Source organism: Calliphora vicina, chromosome 4 (genome assembly GCF_958450345.1).
Source record: "Calliphora vicina chromosome 4, idCalVici1.1, whole genome shotgun sequence".
Taxonomy (NCBI): domain Eukaryota; kingdom Metazoa; phylum Arthropoda; class Insecta; order Diptera; family Calliphoridae; genus Calliphora; species Calliphora vicina.
The window spans coordinates 19,961,003-19,976,150 of record NC_088783.1 but is presented as its reverse complement, the minus strand read 5'-3'; the positions used below and the strand labels follow the sequence as shown (position 1 = coordinate 19,976,150).

The 15,148-nt window shown below is 30.8% G+C and overlaps 1 protein-coding gene across 1 annotated transcript in view; it reads right to left on the bottom strand.

Annotated features, from left to right (window-relative positions):
* Positions 1-7,348, bottom strand: part of LOC135956927 (piggyBac transposable element-derived protein 2-like) — a 46,143-nt gene extending 38,795 nt beyond the window's left edge. Inside the window, exon 1 of the mRNA XM_065507538.1 lies at positions 6,416-7,348. Coding sequence (XP_065363610.1) covers positions 6,416-7,348 — 933 coding nt within the window. The remainder of the gene's footprint in view (positions 1-6,415) is intronic.
* Positions 7,349-15,148: the final 7,800 nt, after the last annotated feature.

Sequence of the window (15,148 nt, the reverse complement as noted above, 5' to 3'; positions counted from 1 at the left end):
AAAGTATGGTCGGTCCAGCCCGACCATATAATACCCTACACCAAGTAAATGAGTAAAAATATTATCCTTTAAAATATCAATAATTTATATTCGTGAGTGATTTTCGGAAGTGGGCCTTATATGGGAGCTATGACCAATTATGGACCGATCACCATGAAATTAGGTCGCGTGATTTATGTCAATATGAAAGTTATTTTTATGAAAGTTGAATTTTGTGTATATACCAACATTTTTAAGAGATTTATGCATGTTAAAGTGATTTTCGGAAGCGGGTCTATATGGGAGCTATGACTAATTATGGACCGATCGTAACAAAATTTGTTGACATGAATTTTGTATATATAAAACTTATTTGGAGCGAAATTTGTGTAGATACATAGATAAATTAAACATTTATGACCGATAAAGTCCAATTTCGAGAGGACATTTGTATGGGGGCTATGTGAAATAATAGACCGATTTCAGCCAGTTTCAATAGGCTTGGTCCTTGGGCTGAAAAAGTAATATGTACCAAATTTGATCGAAATAACTTGAAAATTGCGACCTGTACTCTGCGCACAAGGTTTACATGGACAGCCAGCCAGCCAACCAGACGGACGGGCGGGCGGAAATCATTTAATCGACTCAGAAAGTGATTCTAAGTCGATTAGTATACTTTAAGGTATACTAATCGACTAATTAGACTAAAAGTTTTGGGCATTAGAAACATCTGCACAAACGCATAATACCCTCCCCACTATGGTGGTGTAGGGTATAAAAAATGCACAGAGTGTTTAGTGTTCATCCAATTTATTGTACTTTTCTATTTTGTTTGTTTGGTCAGAAAATTTAGTCAAAATTATTAGATTTAAAAAATTTTAATGCCAGGTGGTTAATAAACTAACCACCTTATTCCACAAAAAAAAACCTTGGAATGCGACAGGTTCTTTTTATTTTTTGATTTATTTTTGCTTATTTTTTATAATAAACTAACCTTGATTATAGTAAAAATGCAAAATTGTTTTGATTTTAAACTTATGCACAAAAAACCGTGACTGTAAGAGTTAATACCAAGGTATCTGATGGACACACTCAAGCAACTTTAAATTAGTAATACGAACTGCAATAAACTCCTAAAACTGTTGAAACAATTCGTCTAATTTCATTCCTTAGTTTTGTTGTTGATTTCAATGTTAGTTAAGTGTTTTTGTGTGTGCAGGCATTTAACAATACATTTTAGACTAAATTTATATGCAAAGTCATAAAATTCAATTAAAATTCGTTGGCTAAATAATAAACACAGCAGTATTACGAAATATAATCTATACTTGTATTATTTACACTCACACACAATCACTTTTTCCACACACACATATCTAAATAAAACAGATCAAATTAAATACTAAAAGACAAGCAATTTAAATACATAAATACTACCATTTCCTTTCGCCATGTATTGTATATATGTATATGGGAGTGAGTGTGTGTGCGAGTGCGTTTCTGCTGGCAACATGATGGAAATTTCGGTGATTGAGTGTTTAAGCATGTAAACATGTATAACTGCGTCTATGATATCTTCTATTCTATTTTAATTGTATGTTAGATACGTGGTTGGTTGGATAAATTTGTATTTTAGTATGTTCATATATAATGAAAAATAAGAAAAAATAAAAATATAGCTAAAGGGTGTCTAGTTTATTAACCACCATGGCAGTTGGCATTAAAAATAATTATGATTAACATTTTCGTAGTATATAAATTAGACCAATTTCATTATAACATTTACATCTACTATATTATCACCTGTCTCTTCCAATCTAAAATTGGTTCCTCATTTTAGTTCCACCACAACAATTTGGATAGATAAGTCACTAAGAGAAGTATTAGCCACATTTCATAGAGGTATGTCATCATACGAATCAAAATCACCAACAAATTTTGACTGGAGCTCCAATGGTATGTCACCAAGCTCCATCAAATCGGTTTGCTCCTAATAATTATCAGATTCAAGACTTCAGACACCAAAGAGAAAGAAAGAGCGGAAACTAGAAAAAAGCTCAAACAAAAAAATTACTCAAAATAATCATACATACGAGTGTTGTTTTGTTTTCATATAGGTTTTTCTACTAATTCATTACCTCCACTTAGGTTTCTGGCAAATGAATTAGGTCTTTGACAGAATAGTTTCCGCTTTATGTCTATTCTCTATGTCAGACACTTTCACATCCAACAAAAAATCTGAAAAGTCTCAATTTTGGGATTTTTGGAAAGTTTTTTGGGAATTGTGGGATTGTCATTAAAAATTCGTAAATATCTTTTTCACTTTTGGATTTGGATCGAAAGTTTCTATATAAGAGTAAAATTTCATTAATAATTATTCATAAAAAAAACTGTTATTGCATTTTAAAAATTAAAATTTTCCAAAAAATCAGCTATAATTTGTTATTCCCATATTTTTGAAAAAAGTCTTTTATAATTTCTTTTATTCTTAAAAATTTTGTTAAAAATTTGTAACTAAAAGAATACGGATTATTTATAAAAAATAAACCACCGTTTTCAAAAGGTATAAATGTAACAATATGATAAAGGTAAGAATGACAACGTTTGAACTAACACTAATTTTGATAGTAAATGACTGCTCATTCGTGTAACTTGGCATATTCATTTGACATCGATAATTATCGTCCGGAAATATGAATGAATTTTTTAAAAATATCTGACTTTTGCACGAACTTTTAAAGCACGCCACGTTAATCAGTCAGTTCACACTTTAGTGCTTCATTGTATGTGTAGAGAATTGATTGCAAATATGTAAAGAATAGTACAATATCTGGTGGTGTCTTAACTGTAACAGCTGTGGTTTAACGCGCATTTTGTCTACTTAAGCTATTTGGTTTTGGATTTTACGAAAACACCCAAAAAAAAACCAAATCAAATGAACGAATATAGCCAAGACTCATTCATATACATGTACTTCCTCACACAATGAAAAACTACATGGAGCTGGAAAATTCAGAGAAAATACACAGAGTAATAGAATCGTACAAAATTCCTTGGCAAATTTCGAAATGTGGTATTTTTATGACTCCGTGACTTAATGATAAACAACATAAAAAAAAGAAAAACCCAAAAACACAGACTCAAACTCACTCACCCACATTCATAGAAAGCGAACAGAAAATCCTACGATTGGTTTTGGCAAAGATGGAGAGGAGGGGATTACAAACATTTTATATGGCACTAAAACTAAATTGTACATTTGTTCACATACTCACGCACACACACACACACACAGATATAGTTACAAGGACGAGTGTCATTGTGCACGCACACACTTTTAGTGTGTAGTTTTGTCAGCTAGAGCTTGAGCTTTTTGCAAATGTAGATATAAAGTTTCTTCTCTATATCTCCCAAGCATTAGTTTTATTGTTTGATTTTTAGTGGCATTAAGATTTAATTTCACAGATATTTTTGAGACGCTTCTCTAACCCAAACATGGCAGAAAACTACTCACATTCTTAGACACGTCCTCTGTATACTGTGTTGAGTGACAGAACAACTAACTATTTTAGATTTACGCAAATCTTTTGTACAAATGCTTTTGTTATAAAATTAAATTTTATGATTTTGTTTGATATTCAGGTGTTGGATTTTAATTTAAATTTAATTTACTCTCATAACAAATTTATAACAAATGAGAGGTTTTACAAATTTATAGATAAGAATAATGTGAGTATAAATAGGATTTAATTAAGATTGTTTTTAGAATTATTTTAAAATTTATGTTTTCATTAATCGAAATGAAAACAATACTTTTTTAAGTAGCACTTATTTCAAATAGTTTAGTTAAAAGATATTTTTTAGGATTTTTCCAATAGTTTGGTTTCAATATGTTGGTAAATATCATTAGCTTAGTGATAAGTCCACTCTTTATGAAAATTTAGGTTTGAATATAAGTATTTTAACAAGTTCAAAAATGCTAACTCTTTTTTTCGTTAAAATCAGAGTCAAATATGTTGGATGTATAAATTAAAAATGCGACATTTTTTTAAAATTTTAGCTCTTATTTTGAATAATTTGTAGAATATAAATTCATTCAAAATATTGGCTATGACGGTTTTCATCTTTCTGGCAACATATTGATTCAGAGCCAAAATAACAGCTGATCTTTTGAGAACGAATCAAGCCAAAATCTGATACTCCGTTCTGAGCGTATCCCAGAGAGAAACAAACAGGTATTGCAACACGTGGCCTAGCGTTGTAATATTACGGTTTCATGTCTGGCCGCATATTGTGGTTGTTTCTCGGCCAATTCTCTCTTCAAACAAATTCATTAGAGGTTCCCTGTAAAGGTCTAGCCGGCTTTCTGAAACTTATAATAGATAGGACTCTTTTGCTCGCTCCAATGCATTACCTTAGCGCCATTGGCTTTGGTGTCCATTCGGCTGGATGGCCAAGCTTCACATACGATCTTACGCTTCTGGTTATCGTAACGGATCCATTTTTCATCGCAAACAGGGGGTGCAGAAATTTTTTTTTATAGTTATAGCGTTCAAGAAGCATTTCAGACATACAAGGTCTCTCATTTCACTGCTTTTGGATGAATCCTGATATTCGCAAACGCATTAAAATTGCTGACTGAGTAGCTCCCAATGATTTTGTTAGGTCTTGTTGAGTTTTACAAAATTCGATAAATTTGAAGCAAAACAAACTTTGAAATTTATCGAGATGATAGATCACAGATATCAATAACGTTACTCTATTTGCTTTTTAGTGCAACTTTAGTGACAATAGAGTTTTCAAATCAAATAACAGAATTAAAGCTATAACAATAAAGAAAACATGATGGGAAAAAAATGGTAAGTCCATTAAAAAATAGAAAATAAGTAACTAAAAATTCGCTTAGTCCCAAAAAAGGACTTACATATATATACTTATCTTAAACAGTGATTATTTACGCTTCTTAACTGAAAGTGCAATACTGCTTCTGTCAGGCATATATCAGTTGACTCCTGTCAAAATTTGATCAAGCTGCGTCATTTTGATTGAGTTTGACAGCTATTGATATAAGACTACCGCGTGACTTGATTAAATTAAAAATGCAATTGTTTTGATTTTAAACTTAAACACAAAAAAGCGCTTCTGTTAAGAGTTAATAAAGAAATGTCATATATGTGATCAAATTTGAATTGTTTATGTAAAAACCTTTAAATATCTGTAATAGTATGAATAGAAACATATTCATATCAGTAAAGATGTACTGCATTGTGTTTCGAAACTCAAGACATACAATTTTTGACTTTTTTTTTGCAAAATTAAAATTTTTTTTTGTTTTTCTTTAATTGATCCTTTTTTATTTTTTTCTCAAAAGAAAACTTAGGTCTTTTCCTTTAAAAGCTTTTTGGCACTTAGTGGGATGAAATTTTGATTTACTGCTTTAACCCATTAAACGCCAAGGCAATTAAAAATAAAAAAAATTGAAATTCATTTATTTATTTGTAGTTAAATAGAGTTAAAGATTACAGAAAAAAACAAAAAAGTAAAAAAAAATTTTTGGAAATGTGTTTTTGGGGCTGTACTCGGACGGGTACAGTGGCGTCATGAGTATGCAATTTTTTCAAGTATGAAAATTTTTGAATCATACTTTTTCAACACATAGAGCGACATCGCATTGCTCACATAACCATCTTATTCTGTTATGACATTCACGACATCGTAACGGATTTTTTATCCTTTTCGGAAAGTGGCTTCCGCCACTATTTGCAACACCAGGAGCCAGCGATCGTTTGGAAATATTTACTTTCTGGGTATAGTTTCGCAAATAAAATCTAACAATGTTGCGTTGAAACTCTAGCAAGTCCATTTCAGATTTGTTTGCAGTTCTAAACAATTTCCAGGCATTTACCACAGTGGAACTCAACATTGCGGTAAAAAGCGGCCACCACCATTTCTTTCCTCGGAACTTTATCCTGTAGTTATTTACAGCTTGATCATGGAGGTCAACACCGCCCATTCCTGCATTATATTCTGCGATCAAGCTCGGTTGGCTTACACTAATTTTAGCTTTTTCAGTTGAACACCATCTGTTTACCATATGCATTGGCTCAACACATTCAAAATTCGACCCCACAGTTACTGCACTATTGTCGTTCCATTTAACAAATATTATTTGGTTGTTAGTGTCAAATTTGCAATCAAAATATCCTCTCTTTTTCTTCTTGAAAATTGCATTTGATTCTAGTGGACATTTTTTTGTTCTCGATTCACGAACAGTGCCGATAGCTCGAAATCCTCTTTTTTTTAATTCTACTAGAAGATCATATGACGTAAAGAAATTGTCAAAAAATACTACATGATCTGTAGGATTAGGAACGTTGTCTAAAAACTCAAGCACGACCCGGGATCCAAGCGGGAGTTTTGATCTTTCTGCACTTACACCTTTGGCTCCACAGTACGTATCGAACTGGTATAAATAACCGGAGCTGCTTGTTAGCATCCAATTCTTAAAACCAAATCTCACTGGTTTACCTCTGATGAATTGTTTAGAAGAATGACTACCAAAGTATCGCACCATGGATTCATCAACTGACAGCTTTTCATGCATATAACCATACTGGCAAAAATTCTTTGAAAGAAGTTTTGACAAGGGTCTCACTTTGGCCATTTTGTCAGTAGCGTCTAATTTGGTGTTATCAGATAAATGAATAAAACGTTTTATTTCTCTAAATCTATTTCGCGACATATTTTGGGAAACAAGCGGGGTGTGCGTGTCTTCGCAAAGCTGCCAATACATATCCTCTCTAGGCATTGAGTGATAACCACTGTACAGCAAAATTCCGATGAATACTTTCAAGTCGTCTGCGTTGAAGAAGAAATTGTGCTCATTAGCTTGTGACGCATAAATGCACGTTTGCTCAACGATTAAATTAACGACTTTTTCATCAAATAAGACTTCAAAAACCTCAACTGACGATTTTCCATCCAATTTTGCGATCATATTGAGCTCATTTTCCGAAAAAGTATTGGTTCGATGCATTTCCATATCACAAGGTCTTCTTGTCCATTTAGGAACTATTTTATTTGATTTTGAAGACATCATTGTCTGTCGCAACTGCTCAAGTGGTATATCATCTTCGCTATCACTGCCGAAAAATACTTCGACTTCACCTGGTATATCATTTGGCATGCGATCAAAAAGAATATCATCAGCATTCCCTTCCTCTTCATCTGTGTTATAGTCTGGATCTGGTGGAATAATCGCTATATCGAAATGTTCGTGATCATAATTTTCCACAAAATCAAGAGCGCTGTTTAAATTTTTAAAAGCTTTGCCATAAAAACTTGACGGTTTGATGGCTTGAAATTCCATTTTTATCCAAGGAAAACTCTAAAAAAAATTATACATATCAAGCCATTGTACTCAATTGGGTACAGCGATTTTACTACTCAGATAACTTTGTGCAAAAAAACTATTTTTCTTGTAACTATTTATTAAATATACACACGATCACTTTTCTTCAGAAAACTATAAAAAACACTCATTTGAACAAAGCAGTACTTACTCTACGCAGCTCGATTGTTACTGACCTAGCTAAAAATCACAAAAATGAAAAAGTGTTACAAAAACATAACAAAATACACAATAACGGTATATTTTTCTTTACATTTTTTTATGTGTGTCTTTAAACTACAATGTGTTGAATGCAAAACCACAAGACACGTTGCATAATTTCATGTATTAAAAAATTTACGCGTTCTTAAATATTGCCTTTTTTCTGTACTCAAGCGAGTACAATGGCTGGGAATGGGTTAATTTGAAAAAAGGCCGCTGAAGCCCACCGATTGCTCACCAAAGCTCTCGGACATTGAAACCGATGTGTTCCATCATATATCAAAATCATCCAAAATTATTAGGAGCTACTCAAGCAGCAATTTCAAAACGTTTGGGGGCAGCAGGATCCGCTTTATGCAATACATGTTCAAAATTATTTAGAACGAAGTGATTGGTGTCAAGGTAAACCTCGAACATTTCAAAATTGAAACATAAATATCTTTTAATGTTTAAGATAAACTTATTGAAATAAACAGCTTTATTTATTTTATAAAATAAATTCATTGATTACTTGTCTATCCATATTTGTACTAGTTACGAGGTCTACAAATCTGTGATAACTAAATGTTGTTATTCGGTAGCGTATGAATAATATGTGTCTATTACATATTAAGTATACGTATAACATACTTTAGGGAGCTTTAAATATTCATACCATACATTTTTGATATTTTTAAATTTTATAATTGTTTCCTTTGTAATTTTTGAACGTTGATATATATTGACTTAGTTTTTTAGCTCACCTTGCCTTCTTATAATCCAATGATATATACAAAAATACAAGAATCTGACTTAAAACAGGACTGAGAAAAATAAAAAATCACGAATCTTAGCTTAAAGGACCATTTAGTCCATAGTATATTTTCCTCGGTTTTCTTTGATTTTTTTACATTTATTTAAAAAAAATAAGTATTTATTAGTTTGTTTTATATATTTTCTGAAATATAATCAACTTCCGAATTTGAAATATCGGAGTTACTTTCTGCATTGAGCAGTCCTTGTACTTCATCTTCGTTCAAGTTTGCCATGTCATAAGTAAAGCACTACATGTAAAGTTATCCAAGCATTTGCAAATAGTTGTGCTTCTTTTCAACAAAATCCATTACATATTTAACCCTCCGTCATGCACATGTATCTGGCCAGATATTTTACGAATTTAACTGTGATTTAAATATATTTCTAATTTGGCTAGGGGTTTGAGTCTACAGGTACCCTCTACAAATATTGTTAGGTATCGTTTTATGAAAAAACACATTAAAAAAAAACATAAATTTTTTTTTGCACAGGTAGGTGGTTTCGTATGCACTAAGAACAAAAAAAATAGAAAATATATATCTGCCTGGCGTGATAACAATATAAGAATGTAATATTATCACTAAAATAGCATATTTTTCATATAAATGTACTGAAATACATAGTGTATCTGGCCAGATACATGCGCTACGTACGTGACTATCGGAACATGTGCATGACGGAGGGTTAATCTTCGTTGATTAAAAAAAATAAATAAAAAAGTGGAATCCCACACTTGTTTTTTACATTAGCAGTTTATATGGACCAAATGGTCCATTAACCTAACATTCGCAAGTTTTTTCTAACCTAACTGCAGAGTTAAATTGAGGAAATTTGTAAAATTTTTGCATATTTTCAGAGCCTTTTGTATATTTCCTGATATATATGTATATGAAAAATAAATCAATTGCAAATACCAGAGATCAAAAATAATTCATATTTATTAAATTTTCAACTCAACTTTTCTATTCTTTTTAATTTTATATTTCTTGTTACAAATAACAAGTACTGATTGATAAATGTTTTGATTAATAAAAAAAAAATCTTCTAAAGATTTTTATTTTTTATTGAATACTCAAAGAGTACTTAGTATTTATAAGAATTATTTTAAATTAAAGAAAGTTTATATATTGTATTTTTGATCAGATCGATAAAATTACATAATTTACACATCCCTTATCATCTTTAACATGTAATCACAAAGATATTATAAATATTATACAGCCGCATGATAGTAAGAAACCTAGAATATTTTGGAGACTTTTTACTATTCGTTTAAAGTTAGCTTTTAAAACATTGCGAAAATTTTGAATATTAAATATTGAACACAAAAGTTCTCTGAAAAATTTCATGCATTTGCTACATTAATATAACATATCGAGGGACTATATATATTCAAAACCCCCTAATTTTTATTTTTCACGAAAATTACTTTTTGATGGTAAAATGTTCAATAAAACAGCCCTCAGCTATGGTGTGAATTTCATAATAAACATATTTTTTTTTGCTTTAAGAAAATATTGAAGAATACTGAATTTTAATAACTAAAGTAATATGCGAAAAAAAACAGTTTTTTGGCTCTCCTGAAAAGTTGTGTTTTTTAAGATAGTGGGTTTTGAATATAGGCCTCGATATTTAAAGTTTATGGGCCTTTAATATTTATTTTCTATCCACTTCTATGTGGATTTACTTAATTGTAACCTTTAAACTAATTTATGTATTTAATTCTATGAAAATATTTATTTGTTTATGTTTTAATATTTATTTATCTACTTTTTTCTGTCTAGTAGTCATACATGAAAACAAACAGCTATAAATCTTAGTTAATTAAAGTGATTTTATGAACAGATATCTACCATTTTAAATGTAATTAGTTGTTTGTTGCTGCTGCTGCAGTGGCTCTTGTTGTTTTTGTTTGCTGCTTATTTGTAGTAGCCATTTGTATTGTTACTTACACAGCTAGTTATTATTATTGTTGTTGTCATTGTTGTGTTTGTTATGCATATAATTTATTATAAGCTGATAAACAACAACAGCAACATACAAACACATGTTTTTTGTTTATTATCAGCGTGAGTGAGAGTCTATACTAATATGTGTTGGTGTGTTTATGTAAATATGCCCAGCAAACGCGGAAGTTTGATTTTAAATTTAGAATTATTTAAAATCAAAATCATACTCAAATGTAAATGTTTAAGAAGTTTTTGATGAAATTTTAAAATAATGACTTTTTGAAATTTTCCAACAGATTTGGTCAGTTGAAAAGTGAAAAATTCATAATTTTTAACAATATTTAAATTTAAGTTTGCTGGGTTTATATTTACATTAATGTCAGTGTAGTTGTTTATGTAAATCTGTGTATAGCGTGTGTGTATGGATATGTTTTTGTATAAGTTTATTGGTTGCATAAAGTGCAATCACATGTTTGTGGCATTTTAATAACAAATAACACTTGCCAAAATGGATTTAATGCAATTGATAAAATTTGCATGAATTTATGTATCCACACACCCATTCACACTTACGCATATACGTACATATAAATACCCATGAGTGTATAGTTGTTGTGTTGGGGTGTTTTTAATGCTTTGCATTATTTTTGACATTTTAGTTTAGTGATGAAGTATTTATAATTTTTTTTTTTGTTCTATTTTAGTTGTTATCTGCATATTATTTAAATAAATTAGATAACATTTGAAATTGTAGCGTATAAATTGTCAACTGTTCATGACAAATTTATTGTATTATTTGATAAATTTATTGAAATTATGTAATTAGAGTTATTGTAAAACTAATTACAAATATATGTAGATGCATTTAAACAGAACATAAGTGTAAATTTGTCGGGAAATTAATGCATTACGTATTAGTTTACTTTTCTCGACTTAATGAAAGGCTCTAACTCTTTTCTCATTTAGTACAATTTTTAGAAAGTTATGGGCAATTAATGATGATCTGTGTAAAATAACTTCCTAGGAAAAAATTAAATAACCCCTCACACAATTTTTCATACAAATTGCAACTTAAATATTTCATTATGAAATAACTCCCAATGCATTGGCACCTTTATAATTTTTTTTTTTTTTAGCTGGGAGTTATTTCATTACACAGTACATTTTTCAGCTCATTGATTTGGGACTCAATTCTGACAATTGAACGTGAAAGTAGCGCCAAAAACTAGAACTTCTGCATCATTAGTTTTGTCAAGTTTTGGCTGCATTAATAATTTAATGGCCATACGAATTTTGTTAGCTCAAGGTGGATTATTAACACTTTTTCTATATTTTAACACGGTTATATCTCGGTATACCGCACAGAGGGGTGGCTTTATATATTTTTGTGCAAAAATTATAACAAGTGGTCGTAGAGCATTGAAATTTGACACCGAGAATTTTATGGACTAAATTAAGAAAAAAAATTAAATTTTATGAAAGTCGTTCACGCCCAACGCCCACTGCCCATACAATCCAAATCTATTTTTTCGTATAAAATTGTTAATATCCAAGCAAAAGTCTAGAAATTTGGTACATAGATACATTTTTGGAAAAAAAAGAAGGCATGCCGGGTTTCAATAAAATCGGTCACGACCACTGCTCACGAAACCCATACACAGATAAGAGTTTTATGATATTTCGTTTATTATTCGACAAAAAGTGGGGCTACATTATTTTTTTTCAATGGAAAATCAAAAATAAAATAATTTTTTGCTTAACACCTTTGCATAAACTTTACTTAAATTTTTTAAAAATAAAATACAATTTTTCTAAAACCTATAAATGCACATTTCATCTTTAAACGTTTCTCTACAAAACTGCATCATCTGATTTTTGAAATTGATAGGTCTAAAAAATAGGATTTTTGACACAAAAATCCCTCTGTGTACCATACGGAATATCTATTTTGTGTCTGAAGTAAAGTTGTAGATATTGAATAGGAGAAAAAAAGAAGCGGAATATACCTACCCGAAAGAAGTACATCCAGTGTCTTAAAAATCGCAAAAATACCCATTTTTTCCCATTCTATTAATTGTGCTGAATCCCAATAAAATGGATGGATATTTTTTTATTTTGTGCAACAGCACAACCTTCAAAACATGAAACTGAACCGTCGATGAATAAACATCAGTGGTCAGCGATTCCCATTTTCTTCACTAAACCTGGAGAGAGGTTCCACCAGGTGACCATGTGCAAATCGAATCAAAGGCAAACAATTAGATAATTTGCTTGCGGAGGTTTGTTGGTGGAGTTCTAAAGTTATGCAGTTTAACGATGAAAGCAACGAAGATGAAGATGACACTGAAGAAAACATGCCCTTGAATATTATGTCTAACTCGGATGATCATGAAGACTCAGAACATGAATATGAACAACCTACGAATAAAACAAGATCATCAGAACCACAAGGGTGCACTTCAGCCAGGATGTATATAGAAAAAAAATCATATTTTCTGTTTAAGAATAACTGTAGTATGAATCGGAAGTTTTATTTTCAAGCTAAATAAAGTCCAGTTATTGAGGAAAAAAGGTGAAAAATAGGGGAAGAATTTTAAAAAATTTGCATTTTTAAAGCAATGGATGCACTTTTTCCCGGTATGTATGTTCCGATGAAATAAATACCAACGGAATATTTGTTCGTTATTTAATCTAAAGCTTCGAGATGTTATCTCCTTTATCAAAAGAAAGCGGCTACGATAAGCAAAAATATATTGAATTACCGGCCTTCGACATATCACAAAGGTTTTCTTCTCTGTTGTGAATCAAAAACCGGCTTCACTTAGTAAAGATTTCGTACATTAGCTTAAAAAGGTATTTCGTAATATATTGGCAGTAAAATCAATCATTACTGGGCGAAGCTGGTTTTCAATACTTACTAGAAATCCTTGGCGGACGACGAAGGACTTTTTTGAAAAAATTTATTGTTTTTGCAAAAAAAATTGTATGTCTTGAGTTATAAAATATTTATTTTGACCGATAGCGTACCCGCATCCCAGTAACCGACCAGAAAATACAATAGGGTTCATTTAAAATAAAAAAGTCAATAGTACTAACCTTGGTGCAAATTTCATCCTGTCGGTTTCAAAAGTTGGTTCACTTGACATGAAATCCCCCATATTCATCTTATATTTTTTTAATTTCAAAAATTACACGGTGCTACGATGGAAAAAAAACTTGGAAAACGGCCAAGCGTGAGTTATAGTTATTGCTGAGTACACTACAAATTATATCTAAAAATTTCAGAAAAACCTCAAATTCAGAAGTTATTCTAAAAAAACCGTTTTCAGTGATGTTCGTCGACTTATCTTATCGACCTGTAGCTTAGTCAGTTTCTGCACGTCGCTTCAAAGTGACGTGCATTTTTTGATACATTTGAAAGTTATAAGTATTGTTTTTGTTAAAAATATTTAAAAGAAAAACAAAATTTGTCAACCTTTTTGATTTTTGTCGCTTTACATTGCTTATTTTGATATGTAAGTTTATAAAACTTTATAGCAACATATATATGAAATTTAGTTCTTAATAAAACTTGGTTTTAATTATTCAAATCGGATTAAAATTGTAAAAGTTATTTAACTTTTAATTAACACCATTTTTAGTATTTTCTCCCCCAGCTCATATGAATAAAAAAAAACAAGTAAGAAAGTATGGTCGGTCAAGCCCGACCATATAATACCCTACACCAAGTAAATGAGTAAAAATATTTTTCTTTTAAAATATCAATAATTTATATTTTTGAGTGATTTTTGGAAGTGGGCCTTATATGGGAGCTATGACCAATTATGGACCGATCACCATAAAATTAGGTCGTGTGATTTATGTCTATATTAAAGTTAACTATGTTGAATTTTGTGTGTATACCAACATTTTTAAGCGATTTATGCACTTTAAAGTGATTTTCGGAAGCGGGTCTATATGGGAGCTATGACTAATTATGGATCGATCGTAGCAAAATTTGGTGACATGAATTTTGTATATATAAAACTTATTTGGAGCGAAATTTGTGTAGATACATAGATAAATTAAACATTTATGACCGATAAAGTCCAATTTCGAGGGGACATTTGTATGGGGGCTAGGTGAAATAATGGACCGATTTCAGCCAGTTTCAATAGGCTTGGTCCTTGGGCCGAAAAAGTAATATGTACCAAATTTGATCGAAATATCTTCAAAATTGCGACCTGTACTCTGCGCACAAGGTTTACATGGACAGCCAGCCAGCCAGCCAGCCAACCAGACGGACGGACGGACGGACGGACGGACATCGTTTAATCGACTCAGAAAGAGATTCTAAGTCGATCGGTATACTTTAAGGTGGGTGTTAGACTAATATTTTTGGGCGTTACAAACATCTGCACAAACGCATAATACCCTCCCCACTATGGTGGTGTAGGGTATAAACAAGAGAGCTATATTCGGCTGTGCCGAATCTTATATACCCTTCACCAAATTATACTTTAAAATAATTTTTTTTAAATATTTTTATGTAAACAATTTAATTTTTTTTTTAATTGTTTTTAAAAATTTTTTTTTTTGAAATTGTTTTTTAATTTTTTTAAAAAAAATTTTTTTTGGAAAAAAATGTATGACAAAAAAATGTTTTGATGAAAAAAAAATTCGGGTTAAAAAATATTTTTCCCGATTTTGACCCATTGTAGGTCCAACTTACTATAGCCTTATCTACATCGTTGCAATGGACTTTGAAATATCTATCATTAGATATCCATATTGTCTATATTAATGATTTAGTAATCCAGATATAGATCAAAAA